The 24,660-nt window shown below is 38.6% G+C and overlaps 1 protein-coding gene and 1 long non-coding RNA gene across 2 annotated transcripts in view; one reads left to right on the top strand and one right to left on the bottom strand.

Annotated features, from left to right (window-relative positions):
* The window catches only part of LOC115217093 (ribosomal protein S6 kinase alpha-5), a 53,473-nt gene extending 43,751 nt beyond the window's left edge, over positions 1-9,722 (bottom strand). The window contains exon 1 of the mRNA XM_029786691.2: positions 9,487-9,722. Within this exon, the coding sequence (XP_029642551.1) occupies positions 9,487-9,607 (121 nt within the window). The 5' untranslated portion in view covers positions 9,608-9,722. The remainder of the gene's footprint in view (positions 1-9,486) is intronic.
* LOC118765468 lies at positions 1,905-21,458 on the top strand. The gene is made up of 3 exons (XR_005001335.1): positions 1,905-1,916; positions 14,997-15,002; positions 21,384-21,458. It is a non-coding gene; the product is annotated as an uncharacterized LOC118765468 (long non-coding RNA).
* Positions 21,459-24,660: the final 3,202 nt, after the last annotated feature.

Here is a 24,660-nt window from a genome sequence, read left to right as displayed (position 1 = left end):
TAATTGCACATAGAGAGTGAATGTGTGCCATTCTTTGTTGTCATGACTCACGAATAAACCTTTTTTGAACTTAATAACAACTGGTGACAAAAAATGGGTTCTCTATAAAAATGTGAAGTACCAAAGACAGTGTGTAGGGAAAGGAGAAACACTGGTACTCCAGGCTAAAGAAGGTGGGAGATGAAAGATTTAGTCCACTTTGAACTTTTAAACCCAAACCAAATGATAACAAAGATCTACTGCAAGCAGCTGAAGTCAGCACTAGAAGAAAATCTACCATTTTTGATTTCAAGACGAAAGGTGTTCTTCCATCAGGATAATGCTCGGCTACATACAGTGAGGATAATATTCCAAAAGCTGGAGCAGATTGAATGGGAAATGATGCCCCATCCAACCTATTCACCAGACATTGCGCCATCTGATTATCCTTTATCTTACAATTTTCAAAATCATTTGGACAGAAAAAATACAAATTCTGTAGATTAGATCAGAACAGTATTGGAGGAATATTTTTTATCACAGACAAGTGAATTGTGGGAGAGGGATCTTGCAAGTCTACCAGATAGATGGAAGAGCATTGTAGAAAATGAAGGAGAGTATATTTTATATTAAAAAAGAACTTTGCTTATCTTAATTTTGAAAAATAAAAGAAGTATTAAAAAAATGCATTATTTATGGGATGACCCAATATATTGAACTATATATATATATTGAGTAAATATACTGAAGTGCAGTACTAAATTGCATACACATTCAAGTGTATCTGGATGGCATCCAATCTATCTACCATCTGGCCAAAGACATTATTGGTTAATTTCGTCTTGACGTTATCCACACACACACACAGAGTAACAGGTCATTTCCCTCTGAAAATGAAATCAAAACTTCTCATGTGAAAACAAAATGTTGATTTACCAGTAGTTTTCTTTTTAGACTAAGCTATATGCATTTGCTAAATCCTTAACCAATCAGGTGTTCTATGTTAATTTCCAGTCAATAACGTTGTGTCATAATTTGATGACCTGCTATCATGCAGACCAAGCTTATAGCCGTTCCATTTATTCACACAAAAGCTGTAGAATAATCTAGAAGCCTTTTCTTTCCCTTTTATGCCAGTTTTATTACTTCTTATAGTCTAAAATTTGGCTTCTCTTCAGCCATAATCTTACATTCTATTGGATTCCATACCTGTCTGCAATGGAATTAAAACACAATTATCTTGCTCACTGTTGTTCTCAATTCTTTTTCCTCACAGGTGCACAAATGAAGTCAGAAATACACACTCTATATGCAGATATATCTTCATTTTTGTTAAGACATTCTAACTAGAGTTTCCTATTTGGTGTATTTTATTAGCTTTCTGATTTATACTCTTTACTCTTTTACTTGTTTCAGTCATTTGACTGTGGCCATGCTGGAGCACCGCCTTTAGTTGAGCAAATCGACCCCATGACATATTCTTTGGAAGCCTAGTACTTATTCTATCGGTATCTTTTGCTGAACCGCTAAGTTACAGGGACGTAAACACACCAGCATCAGTTGTCAAGTGATGTTGGGGGGGACAAACACAGACACACAAACATACACACACACATATATATATATATATATATACACACACACGCATATACAATGGGCTTCTTTCAGTTTCCGTCTACCAAATCCACTCACAAAGCTTTGGTCAGCCCGAGGCTATAGTAGAAGACACTTGCCCAAGGTGCCAAGCAGTGGGACTAAACCCAGAACCATGTGGTTGGTAAGCAAGCTACTTACCACACAGCCACTCCTACGCCTATATTAAGTTTTATCACTCCAAAAGAAGTGGCAATCTCTGAGTCTAACACACTGTATGACCTAGGGATTGATATGAGCAATGATGCCTTGTTTCTTGTAAATGTCATCAAGGTGGTGGCATTGTGCAGGCAAATGGCCAGGTGGATTCCGGGAACTTTCAGAACAAGGAGCCAGAAAATTATGCTGGTCCTATGGAGGACACTTATCCTCAGCTGTCTGGACTACTGCTCTTAACTATGGTTACTCCACAGTGTCAAATTAATAACAGAACTCCAGGCAATTCATTGATACTATGCCAAGAAGGTTGCATCAATGAAACAGTTGAGCTATTGAGAGAGACTGAAAGAATTACAACTCTACTCCCTAGAGTGAAGATGGGAGAAATATGCAGTGATATACATATGGAAGATCCTAGAGGGACTAGCACCAAACTTTGGTATCGACATGTATCAGTTCCAGAACAGGACATCAGTGCACAGATTCAAAGGTTCTTCCCATCCCATCAATAGTGAAAACCAGGTACTGCAATAGTTTGGTATTCAAAGGCCCACAGCTATTTGATACCTTGCCAAAACTATGAGAAATCTACATGTTGTAGCGGTGGATATTTTGAAGCGACTTGACCTTCTACTGTCCAAGATCCCAGATAAACCTATGTCATGGCAAGAAACTCAAAAGAGAGCATCAAAAGCAAACTCCCATCTTCACCAAAAGCCAATGACATGATACTGGTGGTGCTCCAGCATGGCTACCACCTCTAAGCTAAAACATAAAAGAATAAACAAATGAACAATCTGATTTTCATTTTACTAATTAGTTAATTTAGTTTCTCTCTTTTCAGGTGTTATACTTGTTTTCAGGCATCAGCAATCATTGATCTCAATGCCAAAGTCTGGAGATTCATGATTTTTCTTGAGAAACATACAGCAGTGATGTCCCATTACCTTCTGGCAGTTTATTTACAGTTTATTCTGCAAGGCTCCTGCTCTCTTGTGCCTACCCTTCAAATACAGGGCCTATTTAATGTTAGACAGGGGTCTGATTCATATAACATCAGAGTATGTCCAAATACTGATGATATCAACCCTTCTCTGAGCCTTATATGCCTTAGCCACAGAACCATCTTCCCTTATTTGACCCATAACTGGGGCCCTTGTATTCAATTGCAGGTCAGAGTGAACCTACCAATAGTAGTGATCAAGGGATAACTTCATATAAATATATATATACACACAAACACACAGGGTGCGTAAGGTATTTGAGGACATAGCTTTTTAGGGTCATTGCTGCATTTTTTACAAACTCTATGATAAATTCTTGTTGGCTATTAATGGCAAAAGACGCTATGAAAAAACCATTGAATAAAAGGGAGGTTACTCTAATATGGAGAAAAATAAAAAGGAAAAAGATGAAAAATACACGCAACCATATTCTCACAAGACATAGACATAAACCTCCTGCGTTCACATCTATATACATATACACTAACACAAGCATGTTTACGTACATGCACATACACACAAACATATATGTATGAGTACATACATAAACACATATCCACATACACATGTATCTACTACATATGTGGGAAATTCTGTTTGTGGGTGTGTTTGTGGAGTTGTTAGCTAACTCCTCCTACATTGTTTTATCGATTTTGGTGAAACTTGACACATGAGAAGAACTCATGTCTGGAAACCTAATGGCATGCTCAGGTTGTTGAAAAAATCAATAATAGAGCCCCTAGAAGGGTTCCTTATATGTATCTAACATATTTTATTTTAAAAACCAAGGGAAATAACCCATTCGCCCCTGGAAGGGATCCTTATATATATATATATATATATATATATATATATATATATATAGCCAAGGAAAATAACCCATTCATTTTCCTAAATTATTTGGTAAAAATGAAATTGAGTATGCTTATTTCTTAGTATTTGAACTGTTAGGGTTATTTTCGCAATTTATCCAGTACAACCCTTAAACAAGTAAATAGTATTTTCCTAAACAATAGATCGACTTATTTCGGTTAGTGACTTATTCCCAAATATACCAACACAGGTGCCCCTGAGGGTAATGTTCTCTGGGAACACACAAAAGGCCTTTTCAGAGTTATTTACTTTGAATAGTTATTATCTCATATCTGATCAGCCTGATCCATGCTTCACGATTTTAGTATACATATCTTATTAGTATTTCCTCTTATGTTCTATATACTCTGGGAACACATTAAAGCCCTTTTCGGGGCTACTGTATTTGAATTCTTACTATTGGGTAACTAATTTGATGTTATTACATAACTGACTTTGGGTATTCATAACTTATTGGGAATTCCTAAAAACAAGATCCTGTGTAAGACAGTTCGGTATTCTCTGTAAATGCACAAAAACCGTTTTAAGGGCTACATACTTTGTATCGTTGTTACTGGATTAGCAAAACAATTATGAGAACAGAACCAAGGGATAAACCCCACTTTCCAGGAATTACTGGGTATGTCAGCTAATATATATAAATGTATATGTGCATGCAACCTCATCCTCATATACACATAGGTGCTTACATGCATACACGTAACATAATACATATATATTTAGACATTTATACATATAAACATCATCATCATCATCATCGTTTAACGTCCGTTCTCCATGCTAGCATGGGTTGGACGGTTCGACCGGGGATCTGGGAAGCCAGAAGGCTGCACCAGGCTCCGGTCTTATCTGGCAATGTTTCTACAGCTGGATGCCCTTCCTAACGCCAACCATTCCGTGAGTGTAGTGGGTGCTTTTTATGTGCCACCTGCACTGGTGCCAGGCGAGGCTGGTATCGGCCACGGTCGGATTGGTGCATTTTACGTGCCACCTGCACGGAAGCCAATCAAGGCGGCACTGGCTTCGGATGGTGCTTTTTACGTGCCACCGACACGGAAGCCAGTCGAGGCGGCGCTGGCATCGGCCACGATTCGGATAGTGCTTTTTACGTACCTCCAGTCCAGGGGTCCTGGCATCTGCCGGGTGCCAGTCATAGGATTGGTTCAATTTCGATTCCGATTTCACTTGCCCCAACAGGTCTTCGCAAGCATATATATATATATATATTTATATATATATATATATACAGACATATGTTCACACTCTCGCATATATACAAGCATATGCATATCTATATAAATGAAGGTGGTGTGTGCATGAAAGTCGCAGATATGCACAGGACACAGCCTTACATTCCTATACATACATATACACATACACATGCACACACATATATATATAATATATACTACATACATATACATATACACACTCACACAATTAAAAAGGTAAAAGGAAAAAATGAAAAAATACATATATAAAAAATAAAAATTAGAAATTAATGGATGTTAAAACTTATGATCTTGTGAGGGCCCAAAGCCATAACAGATATTTTGTGACATATGGACATGAACCAAAAAGTTCAGTTCTTGAACTTAAACATGTAGCGAGTTTCAAGGAACTTTTCCATAGACCACACTTGCCACTACCGTTGGTATAAGGTTTACATTTGGCTAAGATCTTCCAGTAAATCTGTTGCCATGAATCGCCAATGAGAATGTATGGTAGGTCTTCACTCCAAGTACTATAATGACAACCTTTTACTGCTTGTTTTAAATCATAATGTACATATATATATGTATATGTATACCCACTACACTCTCGGAGTGGTTGGCATTAGGAAGGGTACCCAGCTGTAGAAACTCTGCCAGATCAGATTGGAGCCTGGTGCAGCCATCTGGTTCACCAGACCTCAGTCAAATCGTCCAACACATGCTAGCATGGAAAGCGGACGTTAAATGATGATGATGATGATATATATATATATATAAATATATATCATCATCATCATCATTGTTTAACGTTCGCTTTCCATGCTAGCATAGGTTGGACGATTTTTGATTGAGGGCTGGCAAACCAGATGGCTGCACCAGGCTCCAATCTTGATCTGGCAGAGTTTCTACAGCTGGATGCCCTTCCTAATGCCAACCACTCCGAGAGTGTAGTGGGTGCTTTTTACGTACCACCGGCACAGAGGCCATTCAGGCGGTATCCGCAATGACCTCACTCGAATCTTTTTACACGTGTCACTGGCACAGGTGCCAGTGAAGCAACGTTGGTAACGATGATGCTCGAGTGGTGCCCTTTTATGTGCCACGGGTATAGAAGCCAGTTGGCTGCTCTGGCAACGATCACGCTCGGATGGTGCTCTTGGCACCCTACTAGCACAGGCATAAGTGCCAGTAATTGATGCTGCTAACGATCATAATCGAATACCCACGCTGTCAATGATCACACTCGTATGGTGCTCTTTGCACCCTGCTAGCATGGATGGCAGTCATCGAATTGATTTTGATATATATATATAATGCCTGTATGTACATATATACACACACAAATATATTCTTTTTTTTCTTTTCTTTTATTTGTTTCAGTCATTTGACTGCGGCCATGCTGGAGCACCGCCTTTAATCGAGCAACTCGACCCCGGGACTTATTCTTTTGTAAGCCCAGTACTTATTCTATCGGTCTCTTTTGCCGAACCGCTAAGTAACGATGACATAAACACACCAGCATCGGTTGTCAAGCAATGCTAGGAGGACAAACACAGACACAAACACACACACGCATATATATATATATATACATATATACGACGGGCTTCTTTCAGTTTCCGTCTACCAAATCCACTCACTAGGCTTTGGTCAGCCCGAGGCTATAGTAGAAGGCACTTGCCCAAGGTGCCACGCAGTGGGACTGAACCCGGAACCATGTGGTTGGTAAACAAGCTACCTACCACACAACCACTCCTGCGCCTATCATCATGATTATTTAACGTCCACTGGCCATGCTGGCATGAGTTGGACAGTTTCACCAGAGCTGGCAAGCTGCAGCAAACACCCATCTGATTTGACATGGTTTCTACGACTGGATGCCCTTCCTGATGCCAACCACTTTACAGAGTGTGCTGGGTGCTTTTACATGGCTCCAAAAGGGCACTTTTACATGGCACCACCAGAGGGACTGGTATTAATATTTCTGCTGTGGAGTACGGGTTTTCCTGAGTACAGCAAGGCACGAGACATCTTGGCCCTTTTTCATCTCGCTTGAAAGGTTCAGCGTCCTGAGGTCATTCTTCAGTACTTCATCCTATGTCTTTCTGAATCTCCCACTTCTATGCGCTTGATCTACTTTGAAGGATTGCCACTTCTTTAATTGCTGGCATCCATCAGCATCACATGACCAAACCAGTGCAGTCTTTTCTCTCGCACACAGCAACTAATTCCTCTAAACCCTAACTTCTCTCTCAAAACACTATATATATAGGCATAGGTGTGGCTGTATGTAAGAAGCATGCTTCTTACTCACATGGTTCTGAGTATAGTCCCACTGCAAAGCACCTTCAGCAAGTGTCTTTCTCTATGGCCTTGGGCCAAACAAAGCCTCATGTGTGAATTTGATAGATGGAAACTGAAAGAAGTCAGTCGTGTATATGTGCGTGTGTGCGCGCCTTTGTGTTTTCCCTCCGCTTGACAACCGGTGTTGGTGTGTCTACGTCCGCGTAAATTAGCGGTTCGGCAAAAGAATCCGATAAAATAAATACCAGGCTTTTTTAAAAAAAATAAATACTGGGGTCGATTCGTTCGACTGAAAATTCTTCTAAGCGGTGCTCCAGCATAGCCGCAATCTAATGACTGAAACAAGTAAAAGAAAAATATATGTATCGCCCGTTTTTCAAGAAACTCATCCAAAGCATCCTTAAATCACACGAGAGTGACTAATGCAGTCTCCGATACACAATGTCTATAAAAATACCAGAATGGTCATCTCGAACACCTTCAATCACAGATCTGCTGTCAATTAGGACTGACCAGGAGTTAAACGCACACGTTATATATATGTATGCGTGTGTTTATGTGCGCGCATACACATATTGATATGTTTATGAAACTGTCACTAGTTTTTCAATAGAAACGTATTTTCATATTTCGAAGTCACAGAAGAGAAAGAGAAAGAGACAGAAACGATATGGTTGGAAGCAATAGTGGACTAAGACGGTTTCAAAATTAGTTGGAACATCATTTATTAACAAGAGAGCCAATTAGTACCAACGAGATATCATTGTGCATTATTTCTTACTTGTGTTGTAAACTCAAGAAAAATATCTTTAAAATCTTAAAAAAACTTGAATTGCCTTAAACGAAAACCATAGATCATGTGTGTACGTATTGTTTTTACTTTTTTAACTATATTCTGATACGAGGAAAATCACAAGCTATCTCCGTCATCGGCGAGAGAAAAAATAAACTTGTTTGTTGTGATAGTAAGTTAACATAATCTGGGTTTTCAGGTTAGAGTTGTTGATGGAGCTGTCCTCAAGTTTTTTCACACCGAAGTAACCGACAATCCCAAATGACTCAAAATAATTTTCATTAGCGGTCAAACATTTCTTTTTTAAGACGAAATTAATAAAAATGTAATAATTAAAAAAATTGTTTCGATCTATGAACTTTAAATCGAAAATGAATCTCTTAAATTTGTTATTTTGTCATGAAAACATATTTCTTAATCATTCAAATGTAACTTTATAAAAACTCTATGTAGATATATAAGTATTGTGTGATGCTACATTTGATCGAAATACCAAAACTATTCTACTTCATGTAGCAGAGACGATCAATGAGAATAAAAAAAATCAACAGATGACGACTAGATTGACACAATTGTTCCTAATCAACAGTGTATGTCTATGCGTGTGTGTGTGTGTGACACGGAAATGTCTAAGAACATTCCGACACTGATTATTCAATGAAACTAAAGAAATGACACAAAAATATGAAAATAGTGCGTTATTTAATGAGTGCAAGTAATCAGCAAAGTTCTCCTGGGATAAAAGCTCCTCTACTAATTTACTTTTCTGCTCAGTCATCAGCATACACTATTTCAATCAATCTAATCTCATATAAAGGGTTGCCCCTTTTTTTTCCAGCTCCGTCCGTATTCGTTTTGGTTGTTTCTTCCCCACCACTCTCTCTCTCTCTCTCTCTCTCTCTCTATCTCTATATATATATATATATATATATATATATATATATATATATACACACACACATATATATATATATTATAAATTAAAATAGGGGTTGTGAGTGTAACCCACTATGGGATAATATATATATGTATATATATAAAATCGCATACAGTATGTGTGTGTGTGTGTAGAAGACAACGGTTGACAAACTGAAGGATCGGTGAATAAAATGTCTCATAGTACTTAGTTACGGCCCTTTATGTTCTGGGTTCAAATCCCGCCAAGGTCGATAAAATAAAGTACAAGTCGATTAAATATTCTTATAAAACATCCTAGATGTAAATGGAATTATAACAGGAAAAAAAAAATGAATGGTGATCCCAGACATACTAACACGCATAACAGTTGTCTTCTGGTTCTCTATCTTTGCATAAGCCTGTATCTGTCTGTATATTTGTAACGAGATCGAGAATAAACATCTTTCTCTCTGTGACTTCATATTTCATACAATCGAGCATTTTTTCCTTCCTATTTATCGCTACACAACTTCAGAGCCAATAATAAACACACGTTAGAAGATTTGGTGCAAGCACCTAGCGTTATTAATTAAACATTTTTGTTACTTACCGTTGCGCAACTCGTGCGTAACCGTCCCTTTGCATTGTTGATACCCGGTTGTTGCAGCATCTCCATACTGACTCTCATTGTCGACACTGTCCACAGATGTGCAAGAGCTGGCAATCTCCATGAAGGAAGCGAGCTAAAGCACGGAGTGAGAGAAGTGATGATGGCGGTTTAGTGTTGGTGAGAGAGACGTTAGTATGGTGGTGGGAGGAACAAGTGGAAATAACAAGAGTCAAGGGGAAACAAACCCAACAACTGGAGCAGTAATAACCGTAACAGCAATAACAACAACCAAAACTATGATGATGACGACGATGACGACGACGATGATGATGATGATGATGATGCAGATGATAATAATAATAATAATAATAATAATAATAGTAATAATAATAAGCAACAACACTAATAATAACTGCGATTTATAGCTGCCGCCACAGTAATAACAACAATAATAATCGCAGCAATAATAACAGCAACAACAGCCGCGGTTACAAGGGAGCCTTTTCGTAACCGTTTCAATCTGCTAGAAATAATCAGAATTTCCCTCGGTTTGCACCAGACTGGGGGGGCTAAATCGCAACAGTTATTGCATTATTAAGTGAACTGCTATTATTTTACTACTTTGATTGGAATCTACTCTCTTTTGCAATAAAATCGTTTCCTAATTACGGATCTATCATCATTAATATCATTGTCGTTTACCATCGTTAATTATCAGTTGCTAATGATTCCAATCTTTGGAATTAACGGAGAAGTAGACGTCGGTCTAACGTCGACTTCAACCAACTTAACGATGTGATTTTGATATCTCAGCTGGAGCCGTTTCTGCTATAATGCAAAATGCTCTTGGAAAAGCATGAAGGTCGCAACATTATATTAATGTTGTCTATAATTATTATTATTATTATTGTTGCGACTGTTTTGACTGATTTAGTCATCGGTGACGCTGTTATTGATACTGTTGACGCTGCTTATGATGATGACGAAGATACTACTGCTGTTGGTGATATAATTCAAGGTTGTTTTAATAACTGTTGTCTCTGAACAATCATCAACAATAATAAATGAATGGTTACATTAAAAAATCACCATTTCTAGTTTCATTAGGCACCTGTCCGCTATCACAATTCCATTAACATCAAGGATGCTTTATAAGAATATTAAATCGTCCCTAGTTCTTGCCTGGTACTTAATTATTATTATTATTATTATATATTTTTTTTCTTTTAAGGAAGAGCAAAAGGCAAAGCTGGTCTCGATAAGATTTGAACTGAGAACATGAAGGATCGTAACTAAATACAACAAAGTAGTTTGTCCAACATTTCCGATTGAGATAGTTTGCCGTAATCATTTGTGTATACATGTGTTTCAAAATGCATTTCCACTTTATTCCTTTCCTATCAACCTGCAACCACTTGTTTTTAACTCGCGATTTATACATTTCACTTACGTTTTTTTCCTCTCTCATTTTGTTATACAGCTAAGGAATTAAAAAAAAAAAAAAAAAAAGCAAGGAAATTGTTTATCAATAAATGGTTGTCCTGCTTTTCAGAATAACTGTTATCCTCATCAATATAAAACACCAACTTCCAACTGACTCTATCTTGAAGTTCAAGTCCTTTTAACTGCATGGTCAAAGCATTTCTCTTCCTATAGGATATATGACAAAATGGGTAACGTACTGAAAAACAGGGGTAAAACTTTAATATATCTCCTGTGGTTCAGCTTTAATATTGCCAGGAGGATGGAGGATGGAGAGGGAAGACACCTTCTTGAAACATACAGCAGTGGTGGTTCTGAACTGCCCTACCATTTGCTGTTTGTCAGAAAGGATTTTTTCAATCCCTTATCCCTACACACACACACACACTGTGTTATCCTGCTTCAAGCCCCTGATTTGACAATATTTCAATATTTCAATATTACGAAAGTAGTGAAAAGTAGCATCTGCACCTATATAATTGTATGCATGCATGTATGTAGTATGTATGTATGTATGTATGTATGTATGTATGTATGTATGTATGTATGTATGTATGTATGTATGTATGTATGTATGCATGTATGTATGAATGTATGTATGCATGCATGTATGTATGAATGTATGTATGCATGCATGCATGTATGTAGTATGTATGTATGTAATGTATGTATACATGCATGTATGGATGTATGTAATGTATGTATACATGCATGTATGTATGTATGTATGCATGCATGTATGTATGTATGTATGCATGTATGTATGAATGTATGTATGCATGCATGCATGTATGTATGTATGTATGCATGTATGTATGTATGAATGTATGTATGCATGCATGCATGCATGTAGTATGTATGTATGTAATGTATGTATACATGCATGTATGTATGTATGTAATGTATGTATATAATGTACTGTGTATGACTTTAAACTGGATCCAATGATGGGGCCCTGGTTAATGAGTTCCAGGGTTTTGAGGAGTATGGAACCACCTCCTAACCACTATTGTTTCCAAGTTTTCTTTGACACTTGCCAAGGTCCCAGCTATGGATCATTTAGTTTGTTAATAAAAACCACCAAGAATGAAGGATCCTTAGATGTTGTCACAGCATCTTTCTAGGAGAGTACACTCTTATGTAAAACCTGCAGTTTCATGTGATTACTGGTCATCTCACTTTGGCTTGTTACTCAGTACTGGTCAATGAGACTCAGAGAGTGGTACTCATATTGTACAAGCATTCATCACAATAATTTATTGATGTACAGATGACACATTATGGTGACCTCATTTGTCAGTTTTCATTCCATCTCCTGAAAGCCCTGTGGCAATAGAAGAGTGACAATGTGAGCAGAAGCATACAGTTAAAAAGCAGCAAGATTGAATAGTTATCTGAAAGGTCATGGATGGAAAGTCAGAAATATCATTGACAATGAAGAAGCACAAAGAGACAGCAATTATCTGTGGAGCTGAAGCAATCACCAGTTGAAGGGATTAGGTAGTGGGGAAAATTGAGTAGGAGGATGTGCAGTGTTGCTTAATGTTATATGTGGGTGGATTAAGAACTGCATGAAGGAGGAAAAGGTAAAAGGGAAAGATAGCGACAGGATATTTGTGAGTGTTAGTGTGATAAGGGCAGTGAGGAGGTAAGATGAGGGTGTTGAGTGGGAAGAGATGCATCACTACCCCACATTATCTACAGATGTGTAGGGTGGTGTAGGGCAATGATAAATAAGATGATAATGAGGGGGAAGAGCATATCCTCAAGGTAACATGTCCAAGAAAGCATGGAGACAGAAGCATCAGCGAAGGTGGGTAAAAGTAGTCAGTATAAAACCCCTCCCCAATGCAGCATCATGACATGATTTGGTTGGAAGAAAGGCTAGCAGTATATAGGTGGTGGAGGTGTGGAGAAGGGAAATCTCTATATATATAAAGCTGAAGTTGTCTGTGTATGGAAGGTTTGGTAGCCTTCAACTAACACTATCTCCTCCGAGACCCTGCAGCGCAAGTTGGCCAAAATTGAGAGTATGATAGAAGAAGGCTTGTTCTTGAAGAAAAAATTCAAATCGGACCATGTTAACACCAAAAATTATTTACATCAAAAGGGTGCTTTTTTTCTATGAAAATCCCTATTTTTTACGATTTTTTGACTGCCTTATTGCCATTTTTCAGTGTATTTCAACCAGAAAAATGTTTACTTAGAGAGAATAACAAGCTACATAATGTAAAATTTTTACTTTTCAAAAATTCCAATTCTAAAGGGTCGAAACAAATCCGAGCAACACTGGGTGATACTGCTAGTATTCTATATGCAAAAATCAAGTAGCTTTTTTTTCAGTTCTTGGTGTCAAAGCACATTAAGTAGAGGAGAAGAGAAGGTGAAGAAAAGACATAGCAGTAAGAGTAGATAGTTGGGGGATGAGAGGGTATGGAAAGTACAACAGGTGTAGGGATGTGTACCTAGAGAGTACAGAATAGGTAAAGGGAGGGGTGCCTGCACTAAGCTTCAACAGGAAATCAGGTCTTCCTCAGTACTATCATATCACATCATCACGTGTCTTCCTTGCTCTCCCTCTCCCACATGTAGTATTCATTTTGAGTGTTTGACATTTGCTTATGCAGCTGCCATCCTCCATTCACATCACATGCCTTTAATAGCACATAAACCTCACTTACATGCTAGAATTGATTCCCCTTATACCCAATTTGTCTCCCTGTTCAATTATATTTTGTTGATTAGTTCTATATTTAAGAGATGAGGAATTATGTACATTATTTACATTATTTGACGGATATTTGTCCTCATTTTGTTTGTTGTTAACCCAATGTTTTGGCTGATATACCCTCCAGCTTTTATCAAGTGTCTTGGGTAAATTTCGAACCTGGGTTCCCATTCCTAAGGTATTTTTTGATGTTATTATTGTTATTATTATTATTATTATCATTATTATCATTATTATTATTTTCATTATTATTATTATTATTCAGGTCACTGCCTAAAATCGAACTCGGAATCTTTGGGTTAGTAGCCCACACTCTTAACCACTATGCCATATGCCCTCATACATCTTCCTCCTTCAACATCTCTTCCATCATTTTCCCTTGATTTCATAAGCCTAAACACTCTATCTGGGTTCTCAACCGGCCCGCTCAACTTCTCCTCAGCCTCTTTCCTCATAGATCTCCCAACCACCCTCTTTGCATGATTCTTCATATTATCATTATACTTATGTAAGTCCCACTCACCATTTCATCAATGAACTGCTCTTTCTCAGCGACCCCTCTTCCACTTTGTGGACCATACCCACAAATCACCCTCACCACTTCTTCCTCAAATGTTATTACTACTGTCATCACTCTGTCACTCTTTCTCTTGACCTCCACTACCTTCTCACAGATTTCTTCCTTCACCAAAACTCCCACATCTCCAGTCCCCTTGCCATTTCCCTACCACCACAACTTGTACTTTCTTCCCTTGACCCCTACAAATCTTGCACCATGACCCCTCCACCTAGTCTCCTGCACACAGCTCACATCCACCTTCTTCTTCCTCAATTCCTCACACACCTCAGTTCCCCTTCCATGCAAACTGCCCACATTCCAACTTCCCAACCTTACCCTAAGCTTCTCCTCAGGCCCTCGACCATCATAAAGCAAGTCATGCTTAAGCAACCCAGGATGAGGGTTTGCATCTTCCTTTTTGAGGTAGGCAGGTGCAGCCAACCCTAACCTTTATACTGGCTGATGCCTATGCTTCTTTGCTATTGTCATGAGGCATTTTCGGAGCTGGATTTTCTACGGGGAACATGCCCTCTGCTTACCCCCAACCTCAGTTTCTAGACATGAGAGGTCCCTAGCTTGGGAAGGCAGGGATGCTACTCCTTGAGACCTCTTTCAGAGCCCTGCTACTTTCAAATCTTTTACTGCACTATCTACCATACTGCTGTCAACTTGGATGGGTGATCTACATGGCATAGGCTTTCTCCCTCCCAAGCATTCTCCACATTCAGTAACCTCTTGTAGTAGCATGTCCAAGCCTCATTCTTATCAACATCAGTGAGAGCAAGCTTGGCATTATGTGTGTGTGTGTGAAGGTGGCGAGCTGGCAGAATCGTTAGCACACTGGACGAAATGCTTATCGGTATTTCATCTGTCACTACGTTTTGAGTTCAAATCCCTCTGAGGTCGACTTTACCATTCATCCTTTCGGCGTCGATAAAATAAGTACCAGTGAAACACTGGGATCGATGAAATTGACTTATCCCCTCCTCCAAAATTGCTGCCCTTGTGGCAAAATTTGAAACCATTATGTGTGTGTATGTGTGTTTGTTCACACACATATACACATGCATACACACACGCGCACGCGCACGTGCTTGAGGTCCGATGTAAAAGTATCAGAACTGTTGCAATGGTAACAAAACTAAAGTACTCAGGGTGAAGTTGTTTGGCACAGATTAACCTTGAACTCTCTTGCACATGCATTCTCACTTACTTCCATTGTTTATCGCAGTGCTTGAAAGTAAAGTGTGTAGAGTGTGGTCATATCAAAAAAAAGATCAGGTTTCAGCTGCACAGGATCTCCTAGATTGTGTCATAATAGGTGATGAATGGTGGGTTTATGACTATGACCCCCAAAACCGAGGCTCAGTCTTTGAAGGGAAAGATCCCAATAAGATTTCAAGACATTGCCGAACTCCAAGAGACTGCAATGAGGAAACTGCTCACTATCCCACAAAAGAGTTTCCAGGAATGTTACCATCAATGTAAGCGATGCTGGATAAAGTGTGTGACTTCAGAAGGAGATAAAATACCAAATTGATATGTGTGGTAGTTGTCTTTTCATAACACCAGTCTCAATACTTTTAAATCAGACTTCGTATATACATACATACACTTGCGTCAGAAATTAATTAGCACTTCTCAAATTTCTACATTAAATAGGTTAAATCAATTAACCTTATGAGCTGTTCAAAACGTCTTACGCGATGAGAAAACTTAGTATGGTGTGATTTCGGTCCTTGCGAGGCGCTACCTATATCTATTAAACAAAGGAAGATTTGTCTGCATCCGCACTCCAAGTTGTTGCACTGCTATGTCAACATCATAAGGCTGTAGACTCTCAAACTGCTCTGCAAACAAAGTTACGTCATCGTTCTGCGCAACAGTGAACTCGCAACAAAGCAATAGTTCGAGATATGGCCACTAGGTGACAGCACATACCTTGAGTGAAGAGCAAATCAAGGGTGCTAATTAATTTCTGACGGTAGTGTACATACATATATATAATATATATCATCATCATCATCATTTAAAATCCATTTTCCATGCTGGTATGGATTGGACGGTTTGACTGAGGACTGGTAAGCCAGTAGGCTACACCAGGTTCCAATCTGATCTGTTTGGTTTCAGTAAACCTAGAAAAAAAATCAGTGACAAATATACATGATTTATGTACAGGTTATGGGTCTACACATGTTAATGTAGAATCTATATACTTAGAAGTAACAGAAGAGAGAAAAAGAATTTTTTTTTTTTTCTGCTTTCACAGATTCCCTCGACTCTGTCACCATCCAATCCCATTATTATGAATCTGAATTGGGAGCTTGAATCATTGTAACTCTTTCATTAGCTGATTACACAATCATGGATGCCATCACTATGGATGCGTTGCAGTTACTCCTTTGATAAAGCTTGGAAATCCTGACTGTTGTCCTCTAGAATTCCTCCACTCAGCATCAATGTAAGAAGCATTGTTGAGCTCTTCTGCAACCTCTTCATAATCTGCCATGCTGGAGTCCCATGACTTTGCTACATCCCTGGCTGGGTGACTGAATGGGTGCTTTCCCTTGCCAAAGGGCAACCAGTAACTTTGCAGGTATGGTCATCACCCTGTGAGGTATTTTCAAAATACTCTGATACCCAAAGAAAAGATTTAGTAGGATATATAAAAAGGTTCCCTCATACATCTATGACAATTGACTCAAGTTGGCCCCAAACAGCTTATACATATATTATATATTCTTTTCTTTTCTTTTCTTTTGTATTCTAGGCACAAGACCAGAAATTTTTGAGAAGGGGGCCAGTCAATTAGATCGACCCCAGAACACAACTGGTACTTCATTTATTGACCTCAAAAAGATTAAAAGCAAAGTCGATCTTGGTGGAATTCGAACACAGAACGTAAAGACAAACGAAATACTGCTAAGCATTTAACCCGGCATGCTAACATTTCTGCCAGCTTGCTGCCTTACATATATTATATATTGACTGATTGATTTCTCAATGTCTCATGTCACTTTAACGAATAAAGGTTCAACAGGACACAACTACACAGAGTTCTCAGTTTGCTGTTTTACTGTCTCGTACAGAAATACTGAGCTATCTGTGATTTGCAGATCCTGTAGCAGACATCACAGTCATGGTTACTGTCTTCTGGAAGTAGATTGAGCCTGACTGCACACTGGACCCTTTTCTCACTCAGTGTGTCGATCTTGGCTGCATCAAAGTTGGAGATGGCTTGATAGCACAAGCTTCTTGCACAGGGCTCTATTCAGTGTTACCAATTCCTATGTCTTCAGATTTATCTTGCAGATTTTCAAGTAGGTCTTTGAGTGTTCTTATAATGGAGCATGCATACACACACACACACACACAGAAAGTGGATATCTATGGATTATGGAGAATACATATTATTATTGGAGCAAGAGAATACATACCAACCCATCTGGAGCAAAGTATAGACGAACTTGAGATCTTGGGGAGAGAACGCAAATCCTTGATTCATATGCTACAAATGTCATGATATCTGAGACTATAAAAATCTGCAAGACCTTCATAAGATTTAAAGGATGATGGTTGAAAGAAGATGCTTTCCTTCACAACCTTGCTGCCAAGTAGGTAACTGATCAAAATTTACTCTAAAATTTACTCCTATATTTAATATGGTTTGGTGATATCATCATCATCATTATCATCCTTCAACGTCCGTCTTCCATGCTGGCAGTCGGATGGTTTTACGAGAGCTGGCAAGCTGGAGAGCTGCACCAAGTTCTAGTCTGATTTGGTTCGGTTTCTATGGCTAAATGCCCTTCCTAATGCCAACCATATTACAGTGTGTTGGGTGCTTTTAATGTGGCACCGCATGAGTGCTTTTAATGTGGAAATGGTACACGACACTTGCAGAAGTGTTAAGCCCACTCCAGGGGGAGTGGCCTTAGCTCTCTTCTGCTGAAATAAAATTCAAGGGTTGATTACATAATACATATTTTAATTATTAATCAACAAAAATTACCAAGTGACTCAAGGGCTGAAGGTTTTGTGTATTTGTATTCATCAAACTGGTCTCAAATTATGAGGATTACATTTATATAAATATAAGTCTCAAGATTGTTCTTGAATAATCTATAAAAACAACTACAAGATCATGTGAATAATTCATATTTTTGCAATAGTTTTCCTGTTTAGCAGTTGAATAATGAATAAAGTGGAAAAAAAGGATCTAAATGCACAGACACACATAAACAAATATGTCAATATATATAATGTATATAAGTCGAATAAATTGTTGGCTTTATATAGTTTTTAAAAAAAATTGTTAGGTTAAATTATATTATATTATATTTTTTATAGTATATCTTATATGTTATAATGTAAATAAATTGTTAGTTTGTCAATTGTATTACTCTGTTTCATTTGATATTTGTATTTTGTATTTATACCCCTTTTTTCTGTGGTATTCAATTGCTGCACCAGTGAATTGGATGTTTTACATCCCTTTGAGTGGAAGCACATGGCCTAGTGGTTAGAGCAGCGGACTCGCTGTCAAGGGATAACGGGTTCGAATCTCAGACCGGGCGATGTGTGTGTTTATGAGTGAAACACCTAAGCTCCATGCTTTTCTGGCAGAAGGTAATGGCGAATATCTGCTGACTCTTTTGCCACAACTTTCTCTCACTCTTTCTTCCTGCATCTTGCAGCTCACCTGCGATGGACCAGCGTCCCATCCAGGTGGGGAACTAATACACCAAGGCAACTGGAAAACTGGCACTTATGAGCCAGGCATGGCTTGAGAAAGAACAAACATCCCTTTGAAGGATTTGCTTTTTCCTTTGTTTGTTTTATTACACACACACGCACACACACACACACACATGCAAATAAACATAATAAATGCATCTACACATGCACAAGTATGCACACACACATTTTTATATATGTGTGTGTAGCGAAGACTCAGTTGTAATTCCTCTCCCTTTATCATATATATGTGCATTCGAATGTAGCAAGGAACAGCTAACTTTTGGCTGCTATTTGGATCCCGTTGTGTCCACAACTCTGATTGGTTGGTATTGGCTCAATTTCTCTCTTACTCGATTGTGCCAACTGCCATGTATAACCAGTCGGAGGCCCTAATATGATCACGTGGGACAGTCTGCTTATTACCCTGCTTGAGCCTACAGTTCCTTATAAAAAAACTTCACTTTTCCTAGTTTTGAAGTCTTTGGTTCTAGACCTTTAATAATAATAATAATAATAATGAAATTATTGTATACAGTGCTCAGGTGCACCACAACTTGTCAAAAGTGCATATAAAGTATATGCAGTAATGTACAAATGTCTGGAAAGTGAACAGTGTAGGAGTCAGATACATGCTTGCATGTGCATGGAGGGGAGAAAATCAGGTGTAGTGTTGGTGAATCTCAGGAAGCATGGAAGTTTTGAAGGATGCAGTAGCCACTGACAACAAAGACACAACCAGTTCCAGCAACAATGCCAGATGACAACACCCTCACCACAGCAACTACGTTGAGACTCACCAACTTCATTCAACAGCATTACGGCAACCTCTGTCTTTGTTTCCACCATCATGTTCTTCTTAATGTCATCAACATCATCTCTCTATGTACACAACTCAGCAAGCAATTCATCCAGGTTCCAACATTTCACTGTTTGTGAATTATCTTACCACAGAATAACAGTGAATATACAACCTGCATGAACTCCTGTACCAAGTGACCCTGGCAGCAGCATCACAGCCACAGCTCCACGTATGACATGTACCCGTAACCATCTCAGCATCATGACTGTAACTTCTTGATACAGTATTTCAACTACTATGTACTATTGACTACGAACTGGTATTACTTATCTTGTGTCTTTGAACTTCTCACTTCAGTGGCTATGGACTTTTTCACTGTCTCCTTATTGCCATCCTTAAATGTTCTTAACACATGCATACATCCATACTTACACACACACACATTTTGTTCTCAGGAGACCTCTGCTGTGCTTGAGGAAACCTATTGAATCAAGTACATCAACATCAAAAAGTGAAACTGCTGTGCTTGAGGAGACTTACTGAGTCAAGTACATCAACATTAAAAAGTGAAACTTCTGTGCTTGAGGAGACCTATTGAGTGAAGTACATCAACATCAAAATGTGAAACTGCTGTGCTTGAGGAGACTTACTGAGTCAAGTACATCAACATTAAAAAGTGAAACTTCTGTGCTTGAGGAGACCTATTGAGTGAAGTACATCACCATCAAAAAATCAAATGGAAATTGTCATTGTGATACCTGTGCCAGTGGCACGTAAAAAGCACCAACCGATTGTGGCCATTGCCAGCCTCCCCTGGCACCTGTGCCAGTGGCATAAAAAAGCACCCACTACATTCATGGAGTGGTTGGCGTTAGGAAGGGCATCCATCTGTAGAAACACTGCCAGATCAGACTGGAGCCTGGTGCAGCCACCTGGCTTCCCAGACCCCGGTCGAACCGTCGAACCCATGCTAGCATGGTTATGTCTCTTTTTCCCTCTGGCACTGATCTGAACCATTCAATTCCTCTTTATTGTAATGGCCGCGAGATCGGGTACTAAAGAGCCATTCTTACACCTCACATTGCACAGTCCTTACATGCGTATATTTGTATGTACATGGGTATATCCAAGTATATCTGTGCATACATGTGTGTACATGACTGTACAGACATGTGTGTGCATATGTATGCATGTGTGTGTACATGTATGTGTGCATGCATGTGTATGTGTGTGTGTTTTATGTATATGAATGGATGTGTGTACATATAAATATATATATATATATGTATATGCACATGTATGTATGTGTATGTGTGTATTTATATATACTAATGCATATATTATTTTACAATTTATTGTTAGCAGTAGCGGATTCTAGTTATTGCTCTGGTGCACAGGTGCTCACGACCGAAGATGAGCCAAATTACTTGAAACTGAGCCACACTCACGATCATGTTAGCTGCTAGAGGGAAGTAGGGGTTCGCTCTCCCAGCTAACAATATATTGCATATGAAGGATGCAAAGTGTTGTACCAAAAACCAGCTGGTGGAGAATCCACCAAGGGTTAAACTAGAAGTAACATTCAACAGTCACTTTGATGTAGCGACTGGCTTTACTGTTTAGTATATGTTACTACTCTATCTCTTCTTGAGATTTTATAAGTAGCTACTTGGCTTGTTGCAAATCAGTGACCGATGGTCACTTTGCTTACAATATATTGCTAGCAGTAGCAGATTCTGGCTATCACCCTGGGGCACAGGTGTTCACGAATGAAGATGAGCCAAATAGCTCGAAACTAAGACACTCTTGCGATTCTGTTAACTGCTAAGGGGTAGTAGGGATTCACTTCCCCTGCTAACAATATATCATATAAAAAGGGTGCAGAATGTTGCACTGATAACCAGGTGGCAGAGAATTTACCTGGGGTTAAACTAGTAGTAACAAGCAACAGCCACTTTGATGTGGCAACTAGCTTTACTTTCTCTTTCTCTCTCTCTCTCTCTATATATATATATATATATATAAAATAAATAAATAATAATAAATAAATGTGCACTTTTAAAGCCTAGCCAGGCTCATGGGCCTGGTTTCCCAGTTTCCATGGCTTATGTGTTCCCCAGCTGGATGGGTTGCCAGTCCATTGCAGCATTACTCATTTTTGCCAGCTGAGTGGACTGGAGCAATGTGAAATGAAGTGCTTTGCTCAAGAACACAATGCGTCGCCCGGTCCAGAGATTGAAACCTCAATCTTACGATCATGGTGCTGACACCCTAACCACTAAGCCCTGTGCCTCCACACACATACACACCCTCACATATATATATAAATTTTTTTACATAATGAGATAAAAACCAAGGCTGTGCAGATTTTAGAACATTTAATGATAGAAGGTCTTACAGCTGTATCCAGGATATTTATTATATCCCTTCATTGGAGATGGTGTGAGAGGATATATATATATATATATATATTGATAGAAATGGTAAGACAACAAAAGAATGAAAGAGACCTCGATATTATGTAAATAGAGAAATTTATCTGTAAATATAATGTGACAATTATTCGGTAGCCATGATAAAACTCCGAGTTCCGGATGTTGGGGTGGAAACCCATGCTGACATCTCTTCAGTTATCCGGCCATCGAAAAAGTGATAGCATTTTTTCAAAGGCTAGATAACTGAAGTGATGGTGGCATGGGTCTCCACCCTGACATCCGAAACTCGGAGTTTTATCATGGCTACCGAATAATTGTCACATATTACATTTACAGATATATATATATATATATATATATATATATATATATATTATATGGTTCAAATGTACCAAAAGTGAGACAGAGATAGGTGAGAGAACAACAAAGTGTACTAGTTTGACACTCAGGAAAAATGGACAAATCTTTGATGTTTCCAGTCTACCTTCTTCGATAGGAAGGAATGAGGAAAGAAAATGGAGAGAAGAAAAAAAAATACATGTCTGGATTAACGGTTTCACATGTAGGTATAGATATGGTTGTGTGGTTAGAAGTTTGCTTCCCAACCACATGGTTTTGGGGTTTGTCCCACTGTGTGATACCTTAAACAAGTGACTGCTGCTATAGCCCTGGGCCAACCAAAGTCTTGTGAGTGGATTTGGTAGACAGAATCTGAAATAAGCCTATCATGTGAGTATAAATACACACACACACACACACACACACACATACATACACACATATATATACATACACACACACATGTATATGTATTTTGTGTGTGTGTGTGTGTCTTTGTTTTACTGTTTCCTTGCCTTGACATTGCAGGATTGTTGCAAGCAGATGTCACCGTTATGTAAACGTTTCCCTTCGTTCCAGCCTTCTAAAGTATGTCTGTTTATTATGGGGAAATATTATGTTACTTGGAAGTAGCTAAAGGTTGATAACAGGAAAAGCATCTGGCTGTAGAAAAATCTCCCTCAACAAATTCTGTCCAATCCATGCAAGCATGGAAAAGTGGATGTGAAATGATGATGATAATGATATATAACAATTATTAGTGACCGAAGCAGTATTAATATGAAAGTGCAATCTTTATATGCAACTTAACGTGGATGTTTTGTTACTGTAGTATTGTCCATGAGAGGTCTTCTCATATGGATGCATGGTACATAAAAAAAAAACTCATATTTATATTGTTGACAAATGAGAATAGTCTTCTATTGGTGCCAACACTGTCAGATTGCGTGATTTCGATGTACTGCAACTTTTCAGAGACAGCTGTCCATTCACTGCAAATAAACAAAAATCTCACTGCTGATGACATAGAATTCGAGTGACTTTTCATGAACTAATGTCGCAAATAGCTTGCAGGCTTATTAAAAACATAATTGTCATTGATGGAAGCAGTATTAATAACTAATGGTAATCTTTATATCTAATTTAACGTGGGTGTTTTGTTAGAACACCAGTATTGCGGTTTTCGCCTTGAGGTGACCTCTCATATGGATGCATGATATATAAAAAGTACTTATATTCATATTGTCTAGATGGATGGACGGTCGGATAGAGAGATGGATGGATGGATGCACAAAAGAATGGACGTATGGAAGGTTGGATGGATGGAAGAACTGCATCACTGGCGGTCCCGTGCCAGCCCCTCTGCATCCTTCAAGGTGAGGTTGAAAGATGTATGGATGCATGCCTGGATGGTTGCATGGATAGATGAATTGATGGATTGATGGATGGATGGATGGATGTGTGGATGGATAGATGCATGGATAAATTGATGGATGCATAGCTGGGTGGATGAATGGAAACATGGAAGAATTGATGTGCTATTGGATGGATGCTGGTTTGAATGGATGTTTGTTTGGATGAGTGGCTGGCTACATGGTTGAAGTGTTTCTTAATTAAATGGCTGCATGGATAGATGGATGGATGGATGAATGAACGATTGGATGAATTGATGCATATGTGGATCGACTGATATAATCAATAGGAATGATGGTTGTTGCAGGTATGATTTAGATGTATGTATGAACGAAAGGATGAGTCTGGATGCATTCATGGATAGATGGTTGCATGGATGAGTGCACGGATAGATTTATGGATGAACGGATTGATGGATGGATAGAAGGGCGTACGAACGAATGTACGCATAGTTAGATGGAGGAATGGATGGTAAGATGGATGCATGGTTGAATGGATACATGGATGTGTGGATTGTTAGATGGTTGCATAGATGTATTCTTTTCTACTCTGAAATTTTGGGGGAGGGGGCCAGTCGATTAGATCGACCCCAGTATGCAACTAGTACTTAATTTATCAACCCCGAAAGGATGAAAGGCAAAGTCGACCTTGGCGGAATTGATTGCATAGATATATTGTT

The sequence above is a fragment of the Octopus sinensis genome, linkage group LG11 (assembly GCF_006345805.1).
Source record: "Octopus sinensis linkage group LG11, ASM634580v1, whole genome shotgun sequence".
Classification (NCBI taxonomy): Eukaryota; Metazoa; Mollusca; class Cephalopoda; order Octopoda; family Octopodidae; genus Octopus; species Octopus sinensis.
Note: the sequence above shows the minus strand (reverse complement) of the source record. Positions and strands in the feature narration are given on the sequence as shown.